The sequence below is a fragment of the Somniosus microcephalus genome, chromosome 34 (genome assembly GCF_052327205.1).
Source record: "Somniosus microcephalus isolate GS21.2 chromosome 34, FLI_Smic_1.0, whole genome shotgun sequence".
NCBI lineage: Eukaryota > Metazoa > Chordata > Chondrichthyes > Squaliformes > Somniosidae > Somniosus > Somniosus microcephalus.
Window position 1 is genome coordinate 15,212,607 of NC_141020.1, and position 14,475 is coordinate 15,227,081.

General features: G+C 50.6%; 1 protein-coding gene across 9 annotated transcripts in view; it reads right to left on the bottom strand.

Annotated features, from left to right (window-relative positions):
* LOC147096799 (metastasis-associated protein MTA1-like) overlaps window positions 1–14,475 on the bottom strand; it is a 171,738-nt gene that overhangs the window by 26,931 nt on the left and 130,332 nt on the right. For all 9 annotated transcript variants that reach the window (XM_085973429.1, XM_085973430.1, XM_085973428.1 and 6 more), the window contains 4 exons: window positions 14,227–14,378; window positions 3,830–4,016; window positions 1,435–1,524; window positions 213–356 (listed from right to left, as the gene is read on the bottom strand). In XM_085973429.1, coding sequence (XP_085829555.1) covers window positions 213–356; window positions 1,435–1,524; window positions 3,830–4,016; window positions 14,227–14,378 — 573 coding nt within the window. The remainder of the gene's footprint in view (window positions 1–212; window positions 357–1,434; window positions 1,525–3,829; window positions 4,017–14,226; window positions 14,379–14,475) is intronic.

Here is a 14,475-nt window from a genome sequence, read left to right on the forward strand (position 1 = left end):
CACCACCAGGCTATTGCTAAGGAGCTCTCACTTCCCGTGTGAACTTCACTATGACTTAGATAATCACAGGAGTTTCCTCTTACACTTGGTGTCTACAGTACAAGGTGATAATTGTCAGAAAGGTGCGGAATTAGATCTGAACTAGTTACGGACTGCTGGAGATGGGCGATGGAGCAGCCCGGCTACCCGCTTATTCTGTACGATATACTGACCATCAATGCCGTTGTGCTGCTCGTATCCTCGCTTGCCCAGAATGGTCGGAGAGCCGTGGTTTAGGACTGGGGGCACCTTAGCGGGAGTCACACTGCCTGCGTGTACAGCCAGACTGGAGACAGTCTTAACAGGTGGGTGGAGTTCTGCAGGGTAAAAGAACAGGACATGTCACACACTGCACTCAGACAGTCTCAGCACATTCTCACAGATTACCGAAGGTGCAGACACTCGCTACGATACTATTCCACAAACGCCAGCAGAACTTTGACATCACACTCAAGCGTTGCCCTCTTCATTAGCAAGATGTTCGCCAAATACCAAACACAGAAACCCTGGCTGATTTTTCACTTAATCAAAAGCAAAATACTGCGGATGTTGGAAATCTGAAACAAAAGCAGAAAATGCTACAACAACAACTTGTATTTATGTAGCGCCTTTAACGTAGTAAAACTTCCCAAGGCGCTGCACAGGAGTATTTTAAGACAAAAAATTTGACACCGATCCACATAAGAATAAATTAGGGCAGGTGACCAAAAGCTTGGTCAAAGAGGCAGGTTTTAAGGAGCGTCTTAAAGGAGGGGAGAGAGATAGAGAGGCGGAGAGGTTTAGGGAGGGAATTCCAGAGCTTGGGGCCCAGGCAACAGAAGGCACGGCCGCCAATGGTTGAGCGATTATAATCAGGGATGCTCAAGAGGCCAGAATTAGAGGAGCGCAGATATCTCGGGGAGGTTGTGGGGCTGGAGGAGATTACAGAAATAGGGAGGGGCGAGGGCCATGGAGGGATTTGAAAACAAGGATGAGAATTTTGAAATCGAGGCGCTGCTTAACCAGGAGCCAATGTAGGTTTAGCGAGCACAGGGGTGATACTCGGCTGGAAATACTCAGCCGTTATTGCTGAATTAGGGACGGGTTTGTGCTGTGGGTCATTGCCGGAGGAACTGGATCGAGAGGCCCAAACTCACTGCAGTTAGGACACTTACAGCCAGCAGACAGAACACTTTCATCCCATCAGTTTCCAGCGGATAGGAAACAAGCTCCCAGATGTGATGGGAGCACTGTCCAACCCAATGCGCCGCCCAGGTCCCACTACTGTCTGGTTTGAACAAATTACATACCGCACATCATCAACACAAGTTTGTGTGTGTGACCAAAGATTAACATTGCAGAGAGTCAGCAGTTACTGAGCTAGATTGTGAATCTGCTGCACATGTGGCTGCTTACCCAGGTATTTTACTATAGATTCCAGCGACTTCCTGATGATGGGTTTGAGTTTAAGTGACTTCTCTCCGATTTCTGGGAGTCTAGCGGTGCCTGTGAGGATGAGAATGGAACATTAGCGACAACCAAGGGACAGCAACTGTTGGATTTGCTTCATAATCTGCCAAACGGTGAACCAGGATCCAACGAGAACACATTCAACACATCACATCAGAAGCAGCGTAACGTATAAAGCCCACAACTGGACCACTGCAGATCACGGGAAGGGGAAATCACATGATAACGGGGGTTATTTTGGCATGAGTTTTCTTTCCACGTCCATTTGCCATGATAAAACCCAGGTGTAAAAGGAATAATCTCTTAATATAGGCACAAATATTAAAAGCACCAAGCTGGCCCTTTAATGCACTCTACCAAAAATGTCACCCTCCCAGTTACAGTATATAAGCTGGACAGAAAGTGCACCGAGTTCAGGGATAAGTTTTGTGAAGTGATGTGTTTTGGGAGGAAAAATGATGAGGGGCAATAAAACTTCAATTGTCAGGGGGTGCAGGACATGCGAGATCGCACACACAAATCTGTGAAGGTGGCAGGGCTAGTGGCTAAAGCTGTTAAAAAGCATACAGAAACCGTGGCTTTATATATAGAAGCATAGAAGTGATGCTAAACCTTTATAAATCACTGGTTAGGCCTCAGCTCGAATATGGTGTCCAATTCTGGGCACCGCACCTTCGGAAGGATGTCAAGGCCTTAGAGAGGGTGCAGAAAAGATTTACCAGAATGATTCTAGAGATGAGCGACTTCAGTTATGTGGAGAGACTGGAGAAGCTGGGATTGTTCTCCTTAGAGCAGGGAAGGTTAACGGGAGATTTAATAGAGGTGTTTTGATAAGAGTAGATAGGGAGAAACTGTTTCCACTGGCAGGAGGGTCGGTAACCAGAGATCACAGATTTAAGATAATTGGCAAAAGGAAACAGAGGGGAGATGAGGAGAAAACTTTTTTATGTAGCGAGTTATGATGATCTGGAATGCACTGCCTGAAAGGGCAGTGGAAGCAGATTCAATAGTAACTTTCAAAAGGGAATTGGTATATACTTGAAGGGGAACGATTTGCAGGGCTATTGGGAAAGAGCGGGGGAGTGGGACTAATTAGCTCTTTGAAAGTCGGCGCCCTTGATGTGCTGTAAGATTCTATGGTAAGACTTTGTCGAGAGCCACAACCCTTACTGAGACCTGCCGGAGAGCAACAACATTTGCGTATTTTAAAAAGTTTGCATTTTTTATTAAAGACATTGTATATTTCCCTCTCCGGAGTCTCAACGGTCAGGGCCAATGGGACATGGGGAATAGTGGTTCGCAGGTGGGCCATGGATAGATAAAAATTCCAACAGCTTAATTAACGGCACTTTTAAGTTGCTTGAAGTGGCTCGTGAGTTTTTAAACAGAGAACGAGTACTCGTATCGCACATACCTGCCTTCACCAGCCCAACATCCAACAAGTTAAACCAACCATCAGGAGCGAAGCATGCTATCAGACAGCAATGGTGTGTGGTAAGGGCCACCTTGTTAAACTCAGCATTACTGCAATGTTAAGATGGTGCACAATTCAGTGTGGAGTGGGGGGGGGGGGGGGGGGGGGGCGGTCAGAGAGAGTATCAAGTACTTCAAGCACCAAGACAGAGCCAGCAGCCAAAGCGCTGATGGTGGGCAGGTCTGATCTTTGGTCATGGTGACTATTTTCTCAATGCTCAACCAACTTTCTTGGTCTGCTTTGATGTCCAGAACCAGCTCCTTGCTTGATGGGCGTCAACAACTTACATTAATATAGCGCCTTCAATATAGGAAAACCTCCCAAGGAGCCTCACAGGAACGTTACCAGACAAAATATGACACCATCACATAAAGAGATATTAGAACAGGTGAGGTCAAAAAGGTAGGTTTTAAGGAGCGTTTTAGAGGAGGAGAAGTGTAGAGAGGCAGAGGGGTTTAGAGAAGGGATTCCAGAGCTCAGGGCCTCGGCAGCTGAAGGCACGGCCGCCAATGGTGGAGTGAAGGAAATCGGGGATGCACAAGACGGCAGAATTGGAGGAACGCAGGGCTCTCGGGGGTTTGTGGGGCTGAAGGCGGGTAGAGTGATAGGGAGAGGCGAGGCTATGGAGCGATTTGAACACAAGGATGAGAATTTTGAAACTGAGGCATGGACGGACCAGGATCCAATAGATCGGAGGCGGGCATGGTGGCAATGGGTGAATGGGACTTGGTGCGAGTTAGGATATGGCAGCAGAGTTTTGAATGAGTTTACGAAGGGTGGAAGGCCTTGGAATAGTCGAGTAGCAGAAGTCAGTTAGGTGCAAGTTACAGAGAAGGGACAGTCCATTACAATTCCGCAGTGACTCACATTCTGCTTTGATAGCTGCACTGTTGATTGGTATAAAGGGCCGTCGAGCTGCCTGCCGCGGGTGGAACAGGTTCTGACAGAAATACCGTGCAATTTTGGTTAGTCTTGTTGTCTGAAGACAGAAAGCCTGCCTCGTCTTCAGTGTAAACTTGGGGTTGGCATTCTTCACCCAGTACCCATGGGGATTCTACAAGATAAAAACAGTCATAGCTGGAGGACATGCTGAACAAACCACACATTATAGTTAGCTTGCACAATATAGCCAGGGCTTCAGTTGTAGAGTCTGCATTAAAAACATAAAAAGTGGAACGAGACAAAGGCATTCTGGCCCTCTCCCTCAACAGCTCACGTAAAATCTAAGGAAAAGATTACCATTGCAGGAGCTTCATTTTTACAGATACCGGGTATAAGAAAAAGCATTGGGATTTCATCCAAAAGCATTTAGGCTTCAATCGCTGGGTTTCAAACTTTTGCTTGTGCTGTGGGATCCCCAGCAAATACCAACACCCCCATGAACACCTCCCAATAGTTACACTCCCGGGGAACCCCTGCAAATAGTGACACACTCCCGGAGACCCCCAGAAATACTGTCACACTCCCGGAGACCCCCAGAAATACTGTCACACTCCCGGAGACCACCATAAATACTGTCACACTCCCGGGGAGCCTCCGTAAATACTGTCACACTCCCGGGGAGCCCCGTAAAAAACTGTCACACTCCCGGGGAATCCCGGAAATACTGTCACACTCCCGGGGAACCCCTACAAATACTGTCACACTCCCGGGGAGCCTCCGTAAATACTGTCACACTCCCGGGGAGCCCCGTAAAAAACTGTCACACTCCCGGGGAACCCCGGAAATACTGTCACACTCCCGGGGAACCCCTACAAATACTGTCACACTCCCGGGGAGCCCCGTAAATACTGTCACACTCCCGGGGAGCCCCCGTAAATACTGTCACACTCCCGGGGAACCCCTACAAATACTGTCACACTCCCGGAGACCCCCGGAAATACTGTCACACTCCCGGAGACCCCCGGAAATACCGTCACACTCCTGGAGACCCCCGGAAATAGTGTCACACTCCCGGGGAACCCCTACAAATACTGTCACACTCCCGGGGAACCCCCGGAAATACTGTCAAACTCCCGGAGACCCCCGGAAATACCGTCATACTCCCAGAGACCCCCGGAAATAGTGTCACACTCCCAGGGAACCCCTTGAAATACTGTCACACTCCCGGAGACCCCCGGAAATACTGTCACTCTCCCAGGGAACCCCCTGAAATACTGTCACACTCCCGGAGACCCCCTGAAATAGCGTCACACTCCCGGAGACCCCTGGAAATACTGTCACACTCCCAGGGAACCCCCTGAAATACTGTCACACTCCCGGAGACCCCCGGAAATACTGTCACACTCCCGGAGACCCCCGGAAATACTGTCACACTCCCGGAGACCCCCAGAAATACCGTCACACTCCCGGAGACCCCCGGAAATACTGTCACACTCCCGGAGACCCCCGGAAATACTGTCACTCTCCCAGAGACCCCCGGAAATACTGTCACACTCCCGGAGACCCCCGGAAATACTGTCACACTCCCGGGGACCCCCGGAAATACTGTCACACTCCCGGAGACCCCCGGAAATACTGTCACACTCCCGGGGACCCCCGGAAATACCGTCACACTCCCGGAGACCCCCGGAAATACTGTCACTCTCCCAGGGAACCCCCGGAAATACTGTCACACTCCCGGAGACCCCCGGAAATACTGTCACACTCCCGGGGACCCCCGGAAATACCGTCACACTCCCGGAGACCCCCGGAAATACTGTCACACTCCCGGGGACCCCCGGAAATACCGTCACACTCCCGGGGACCCCCGGAAATACCGTCACACTCCCGGAGACCCCCGGAAATACTGTCACACTCCCGGAGACCCCCTGGAAATACTGTCACATGCCCGGGGACCCCCGGAAATACTGTCACTCTCCCAGGGAACCCCCTGAAATACTGTCACACTCCCGGAGACCCCCGGAAATACTGTCACTCTCCCAGGGAACCCCCTGAAATACTGTCACTCTCCCAGAGACCCCCGGAAATACTGTCACATGCCCGGGGACCCCCGGAAATACTGTCACACTCCCGGAGACCCCCGGAAATACTGTCACACTCCCGGAGACCCCCGGAAATACTGTCACACTCCCGGGGACCCCCGGAAATACTGTCACACTCCCGGAGACCCCCGGAAATACTGTCACACTCCCAGAGACCCCCGGAAATACTGTCACACTCCCGGAGACCCCCGGAAATACTGTCACACTCCCGGAGACCCCCTGGAAATACTGTCACATGCCCGGGGACCCCCGGAAATACTGTCACTCTCCCAGGGAACCCCCTGAAATACTGTCACACTCCCGGAGACCCCCGGAAATACTGTCACACTCCCGGAGACCCCCGGAAATACTGTCACACTCCCGGAGACCCCCGGAAACAATGTTGTCTTCTTCTTAGGCGGTCCCTCGGAACCGAGGATGACTCGCTTCCACATTAAAAATGAGTTCTCAGGTGACTGATGAGTCCAATGCGGGACCTACAGTCTCTGTCACAGGTGGGGCAGACGGTGGTTGAAGGGGCGGGTGGGTGTGGGGTGCTTGGGTTGACGTGCGCTCCTTGCGCTGCCTGTGCTTGGCTTCCGCTTGCTCCTGGCGAAGAGACTCGAGGTGTTCGGCGCCTTCCCGGATGCTTCTCCTCCACTTTGTGCGGTCTTGGGCCAGGGATTCCCAGGTGTCGGTGGGGATGTTACACTTTTTCAAGGAGGCTTGGAGGATGCCCTTGAAGCGTTTCCTCTGCCCACCTGGGGCTCTCTTGCCGTACCGGAGCTCCGAGTAGAGCGCTTGTTTTGGGAGTCTCATATCGGGCATGCAGACAATGTGACCCATCCATTGGAGCTGATCGAGCGTGGTCAAAGCTTCGATGCTGGGGATGTTGGCCTGAGCGAGAACACTGACGTTGGTGCGCCTATCCTGCCAATGGATTTGCAGGATCTTGCGGAGGCAGCATTGGTGGTACCTCTCCAGTGCTTTGAGGTGCCTGCTGTACATGGTCCATGTCTCTGAGGCATACAGGAGGGCGGGTATCACTACTGCTCTGTAGACCATGAGCTTAGTGCCGGGTTTGAGGTCCTGGTCTTCAAACACTCTCTTCCTCAGACGACCGAAGGCTGCACTGGCACACTGAAGGCGGTGTTGGACTTCGTCATCGACGTCTGCCCTTGGTGACAGTAGGCTCCCGAGGTATGGAAAGTGGTCCACGTTGTCCAAGGCCTTGTCGTGGATTTTGATAATTGGGGGGCAGCACTGTGTGGCGGGGGCAGGTTGGTAGAGGACCTTTGTCTTATGGATGTTCAGTGTAAGGCCCATGCTCTCGTACGCTTCGGTGAAGGTGTTGACGATGGTTTGGAGTTCGACCTCCGAGTGTGCGCAGACGCAAGCATCGTCTGCATACTGTAATTCGACGACAGAGGATGGGACGACCCTAGATCTGGACTGGAGGCGATGGAAGTTGAACAGTTTCCCGTTTGTTCTGTAAATTAGCTCCACTCCAGTGGGAAGCTGACAGAGGGTGAGATGGAGCATTGCAGCAAGGAAGATCGAGAAGAGCGTTGGTGCGATGACACAGCCTTGCTTGACCCCGGTTCGCACATGAATTGGGCCTGTGGTGGAAACGTTGGTCAGGATCACGGCTTGCATGTTGTCGTGAAGCAGGCGGAGGATAGTGACAAACTTTTGAGGGGCAGCCTAATTTGAGGAGGACACTCCATAATCCCTCACGGTTGAGTGTCGAAGGCCTTTGTGAGATCAAAGAAGGCCATGTACAGCGGTTGGTGCTGTTCCCTGCATTTCTCTTGTAATTGACGTGCGGTGAAGATCATGCCCATTGTGCCCCTTAGTGGGCGGAATCCGCATTGCGACTCTGGGAGGAGCTCTTCGGCCACTGGGAGAAGGCGATTGAGGAGGATTCTTGCGATGACTTTCCCTGTGGCAGATAGCAGGGAAACTCCTCTGTAATTACCGCAATCGGACTTGTCACCTTTCTTGAAGGTGGTCACAATTACGGCGTCTCTGAGATCCCCTGGCATGCTCTCCTCCTTCCAGATAAGAGAAATGAGTTCATGAATTCGCGCCAGTAGTGCTTCTCCGCCATGCTTTAGTGCCTCGGCGAGGATTCCATCTGCTCCCGAGGCCTTGTTGTTCTTCAGTTGCCGGATGGCCTTTTCAACCTCATGCCACACAATAATGTCACACTCACGGGGACCCCGGAAATACTGTCACACTCCCGGAGACCCCCGGAAATACTGTCACACTCCCCGAGACCCCCGGAAATAGTGTCACACTCCCGGAGACCCCCGGAAATACTGTCACACTCCTGGAGACCCCCGGAAATACTGTCACACTCCCGGAGACCCCCGGAAATACTGTCACACTCCCGGAGACCCCCGGAAATAGTGTCACACTCCCAGAAATACTGTCACACTCCCGGGGACCCCATGAAATACTGTCACACTTCCGTGGACCCCCGAAAATACTGTCACGCTCCTGGGGACCCCCGAAAATACTGTCACACTCCCGGAAATACTGTCACACTCCTGGAGACCCCCCGGAAAGACTGTCACACTCCCGGGGACCCCCGGAAATATTGTCACACTCCAGGAGACCCCCGGAAATACTGTCACACTCCAGGAGACCCCTGGAAATACTGTCACACTCCCGGGGACCCCCTGGAAATACTGTCACACTCCCGGGGACCCCCTGGAAATACTGTCACACTCCCGGGGACGCCCTGGAAATACTGTCACACTGCTTGAGACCCCCGGAAATACCGCTACACTGCTCGAGACCCCCGGAAATGCTGCCACACTCCCGGAGACCCCCGGAAATACTGTCACGCTACCGGAGACCCCCGGAAATACTGTCACACTCCCCGAGACCCCCGGAAATAGTGTCACACTCCCGGAGACCCCCGGAAATACTGTCACACTCCTGGAGACCCCCGGAAATACTGTCACACTCCCGGAGACCCCCGGAAATACTGTCACACTCCCGGAGACCCCCGGAAATAGTGTCACACTCCCAGAAATACTGTCACACTCCCGGGGACCCCATGAAATACTGTCACACTTCCGTGGACCCCCGAAAATACTGTCACGCTCCTGGGGACCCCCGAAAATACTGTCACACTCCCGGAAATACTGTCACACTCCTGGAGACCCCCCGGAAAGACTGTCACACTCCCGGGGACCCCCGGAAATATTGTCACACTCCAGGAGACCCCCGGAAATACTGTCACACTCCAGGAGACCCCTGGAAATACTGTCACACTCCCGGGGACCCCCTGGAAATACTGTCACACTCCCGGGGACCCCCTGGAAATACTGTCACACTCCCGGGGACGCCCTGGAAATACTGTCACACTGCTTGAGACCCCCGGAAATACCGCTACACTGCTCGAGACCCCCGGAAATGCTGCCACACTCCCGGAGACCCCCGGAAATACTGTCACGCTACCGGAGACCCCCGGAAATACTGCCACACTCCCGGAGACCCCCGGAAATACTGTCACACTCCCGGAGACCCCCGGATATACTGTCACATTCCCGGAGACCCCCGGAAATGCTGTCACACTCCCGGAGACCCCTGGAAATACTGCCACACTCCCGGGGACCCCCTGGAAATACTGTCACACTGCTTGAGACCCCCGGAAATACTGCCACACTGCTCGAGACCCCCGGAAATACTGCCACACTCCCGGAGACCCCCGGAAATACTATCACACTCCCGGAGACCCCCGGAAATGCTGTCACACTCCCGGAGACCCCCGGAAATACTGCCACTCTCCCGGAGACCCCCGGAAATACTGTCACACTCCCGGAGACCCCCGGATATACTGTCACACTCCCGGAGACCCCCGGAAATGCTGTCACACTCCCGGAGACCCCCGGAAATACTGCCACACTCCCGGAGACCCCCGGAAATACTGTCACACTCCCGGCGACCCCCGGAAATGCTGCCACACTCCCGGAGACCCCCGGAAATACTGTCACACTCCCGGAGACCCCCGGAAATACTGTCACACTCCTGGAGAACCCCTGTAAATGCGAACATCCCCGGCAAATCCAATTTGAAAACCAGGTTTAAATTTGAAGACTCAATTACAGAAGAATTTTTAGCAACTGGAAAACGCAATTAATTCTAACATGCTCGTCTCTCTCATAAATCAACCAAACCGTCCCCCCATATCCCTCAGTCCATTCTCTCTCCAGCAAATTTAAAAGCAGAGAGAGAAATGTCAAGGCTCTCGAGCAGAGCAGAGCTTTGGGTAAAACTAAGCAGAGTGGGTCAGGAAGGGAGAGAGAGAGTTACAAAGGTAATAAGGCATGAATGACTAAAGTGACATCAGGGAAAAATAGATCCAAGTCAAAACTAAAGGCACTATATTTGAATGCGCAAAGCATTCGGAACAAAATGGATGAATTAATAGCGCAGATAGAAATTAATAGGTTTGATCTAATAGCCGTAACGGAGATGTGGTTGCAAAGTGGCCAAGATTGGGAACTAAATATTCCAGGATACTTAACTTTTAGAAGAGATAGGTAAAATGGAAAAGGAGGAGGGGTAGCCCGGATAATAAAAGATGGGATAAAGACAGCAGAGAGAAAGAATCTTGGCTCCGAAAATCAAGAAGTAGAATCAGTTTGGGTGGTGTTAAGAAACAGCAAGGGGTAGAACACATTGGTGGGAGTTGTTTATAGGCCCCCTAACAGTAGTTGTAATGTAGGGCAGAGTATAAATCAGGAAATTAGTGGCGCATGTAACAAGCGTAATACAGTGATCATGGGGGAATTTAATCTACATATAGACGGGGCAAACCAAATTTGCAGTAACAGTGTGGAGGACGAAGTCATGAATGTATGCAAGATAATTTTATAGATCAGTATGTTGAGGAACCAACTAGGGAATAGGTTATTTTAGATCTAGTATTGTGCAATGAGAAAGGGTTAATTAATAACCTTGTAGTAAAGGAGCCTTTAGGGAAGAGCGACCATAATATGATAGAATTTTATATTGAGTTTGAAAGTGATTTAGTTAAAGGGTCTTAAATCTAAACAAAGCAAACTACGTAGGCGTGAGGGGCGAGTTGGCGAAGGTAGATTGGGAAACTACATTAAAAAGTATGACGGTAGACAAGCAATGGCCAGCATTTAAAGAATTAATACATAATTTACAACAAATATACGTTCCTTTAAGGCACAAAAACCCCACAGGAAAAGTGGTCCAACCGTAGCTAACAAGAGAAGTTAAAGATAGTATTAGATCAAAGGAAGAGGCTTATAATGTTGCCAAAAAGAGCAGTAAGCCTGAGGATTGGGAGAATTTTAGAATTCAGCAAAGGAAGACCAAGAAATTGATAAAGAAAGTGAAAATAGAATACGAGAGTAAACTAGCGAGACATAAAAACAGACTGTAAAAGCTTCTATAAATATGTAAAAAGGAAAAGATTAGTGAAAGTAACTGTGGGTCCGTTACAGGCGGAGACAGGAGGAATTATAATGGGGAATAAGGAAATGGCAGAGAAATTAAACAAATACTTTGGGGGAAAAATTCAGTTGGTGGCGCTAACGGGACGCAAACCAACTAGTGCCCGGGCGCGGCACTGCCCACGCTTCCCGTAAAATTCAGCGGGAGGTTGGTGGTGGCGCTAACCGGTAGCACCCTGCGGCGCTGGCGATGGCGTCATTGGTGTGCGCAGCGCCCTGCTCACGCCCCGGCCACGATCTTCGGGAGTGCTCCCCGACTTACCGCCGGACGCTATGTCCGACGGGGTCAGAGGGGCGTACCTGCGGCCGGGGAGGCGCAATTTAAAGGCAAGGTGCGGGGCGGCCATTTTTGTTACTGGCCGCCTGCCAGCACCTGCCTGCACTCCTGTCCCAGACCTCCTGAAACGCCCCCCCCCCCCCCCCCCCACACACGGAGCGCTAGCTGCGCTCCAAGAGCCCGGCACTTCTCGAGTGCCGGGCTCTTTTGCCTGCACTCCCGATCCCCGGGGGCCCAGTTGGGCCCCAGGTTGCGCTGCACAAGCCGCTCCCCTTCAAGAAGGGGAGGAAGGCCTGAAATACCGCGGCGCAACGTGCCGCAGCGCCACATAACGCCGCAATATTGACACTCAGTGCCCCAAGAGGGGTGCGGGGTGCTTCCAGTAGCGCCCCGTTTCCCTCTTGGGGCGCAACCACTCAATTTCCAGCGTGGGGGTGCTAATTTTTCCGGGGCGCTACGAGCACTACTCAATTTTTAGCTCTTTGTGTCTGTCTTCACGGAAGAAGACGCAAAAAAATTCCCGGAAATAGTGGAGAATTAAGGGTCTTGCGAGAACTGAAAGAAATTAGTATTAGTAAAATAATAGTACTGGAGAAATTAATGGGACTGAAAGCCAATAAATCCCCTGGACCTGATGGCCTACATCCTTGGGTTTTGAAAGAGGTGGATATAGAGATAGCGGATGCATTGGTTGTCATTTTCCAAAATTCCATAGATTCTGGAACAGTTTCCGCAGATTGGAAGGTAGCAAATGTAACCCCACTATTTAAGAAAGGGGGGAGAGAGAAAATGGAGAACTACAGACCAGTTAGCCTGACATCAGTAGTAGGGAAAATGCTCGAATCTATTGTTAAGGATGTGGTAACAGGGCACTTAGAAAATAATAATAGGATTGGGCAGAGTCAACACGGATTTATGAAAGGGAAATCGTGTTCGACAAATCTATTAGAGTTTTTTGAGGTTGTAACTAGCAGAATAGATAAGGGGGAACCAGTGGATGTAGTGTATTTGGACTTTCAGAAGGCATTCGATAAGGTGCCACACAAGAGATTATTAAACAAAATTAGGACTCGTGGGATTGGGGGCAATATACTAGCATGGATTGAGGATTGGTTAATGGACAGAAAACAGCGAGTAGGAATAAACGGGTCATTTTCGGGTTGGCAGGCTGTAACTAGTGGGGTACCGCAAGGATCAGTGCTTGGGCCTCAGCTATTCACAATCTGTATCAATGATTTGGATGAGGGGACCAAATGTAATATACAGGAAACTTTGTGCTATCTGGCACCGACGGGACCGAGCTGTTGCCGTTCCCTCAAAACTGCCGGACAAACCAGCGTTCACGTTGAAGCATACGGAGCTTTGCAGCTCCGTATCTGGCAACAAACACTGTTGTTTAGCAACAGCTTCTAAACAGTCGGCCGTACCTTGGAAGCGTCTCTGTCGCTTAGCAACAGCTTCAGAGAGACTTTGCAGAGCCTGACTGTTGGGGGAAAAAAAAGCCACGAGTAGAAAAAAAACCAAACAAAACGGCTCCTGATTTTTGCCGGTGGCTCGAGCTTGCCGGACATTTAGCCTCCGGATAACACAAAGTTTCCTGGACCCAAGTTTGCTGATGATACAAACCTGGGTGGGAATGTAAGTTGTGAGGAGGATCCAAGGAGGCTTCAAGGGGATACAGACAGGCTAAGTGAGTGGACAAGAACATGGCAAATGGAATATAACGTGGAGAAATGTGAAGTTATCCACTTTGGTTGAAAAAATAAAAAAGCAGAGTATTTTTTTTAAATGGTGAGAGATTGGAAAATGTTGGTGTTCAGAGGGACCTGGGTGTCCTTGTACACGAATCACTGAAAGTTAACATGCAGGTACAGCAAGCAATTAGGAAAGCAAATAGTATGTTGGCCTTTATTACAAGAGGATTTGAGTATAAGAGTAAATATGTCTTACTGCAATTATATAGGGCCCTGGTGAGACCACGCCTGGAGTATTGTGTACAGTTCTGGACTCCTTACCTAAGGAAGGATATACTTGCCATAGAGGGAGTGTAACGAAGGTTCACCAGACTGATTCCTGGGATGGGGGGATTGACCTATGAGGAGAGATTGAGTAGACTAGGCCTATATTCTCTAGAGTTTAGAAGAATGAGAGGGCTTGACAAGGTAGATGCAGGGAGGATGTTTCCCCTGGCTGGGGAGTCTAGAACCAGGGGTCACAGTCTCAGAATATTGTCTCTTAACTTGCTCTATACTGGCTGCTCCATGCCATTGCCTGGTAACTTATACCACAACTTGAGGCGATATAATTTTTTGGTCGGAAATATCTGGACAACTTTCTTAATCCGACCTCCCTAATTTGTAAATTTAGGTGCCTTCTTTTCAATTAGAGTACTGCACACTTCTGATGCCCCAGTTACTTCATCATCTTCCCTGAGGAGAACGTCACTGCAGTGACGTCAAAACAAAACCCTGTCACACTCAGTCAAAATACTCTCCGTTTAGATCATGAAGCTGGAACACTTACTGAGCTGTTCCGGTTAGGCCCAGGTCTCTCGCCCTCGAGCCTCGTTGGCATCTTCAGACCACCGTACTTCTTCCAGTAATTCCAACAAGCTGCACATAGTCTGCACTGCATGTTCGGAGGGCCCCACGAGTACCACTGGTACGACTGGGTTGCTAAGAGGGGGAAACATAAAACAAAGAGAGTCCTCATCAACCTGTGCTGAGTGGCAAAGACATAACATCCAATTTCAGAGTAACGCGCCACTGATTC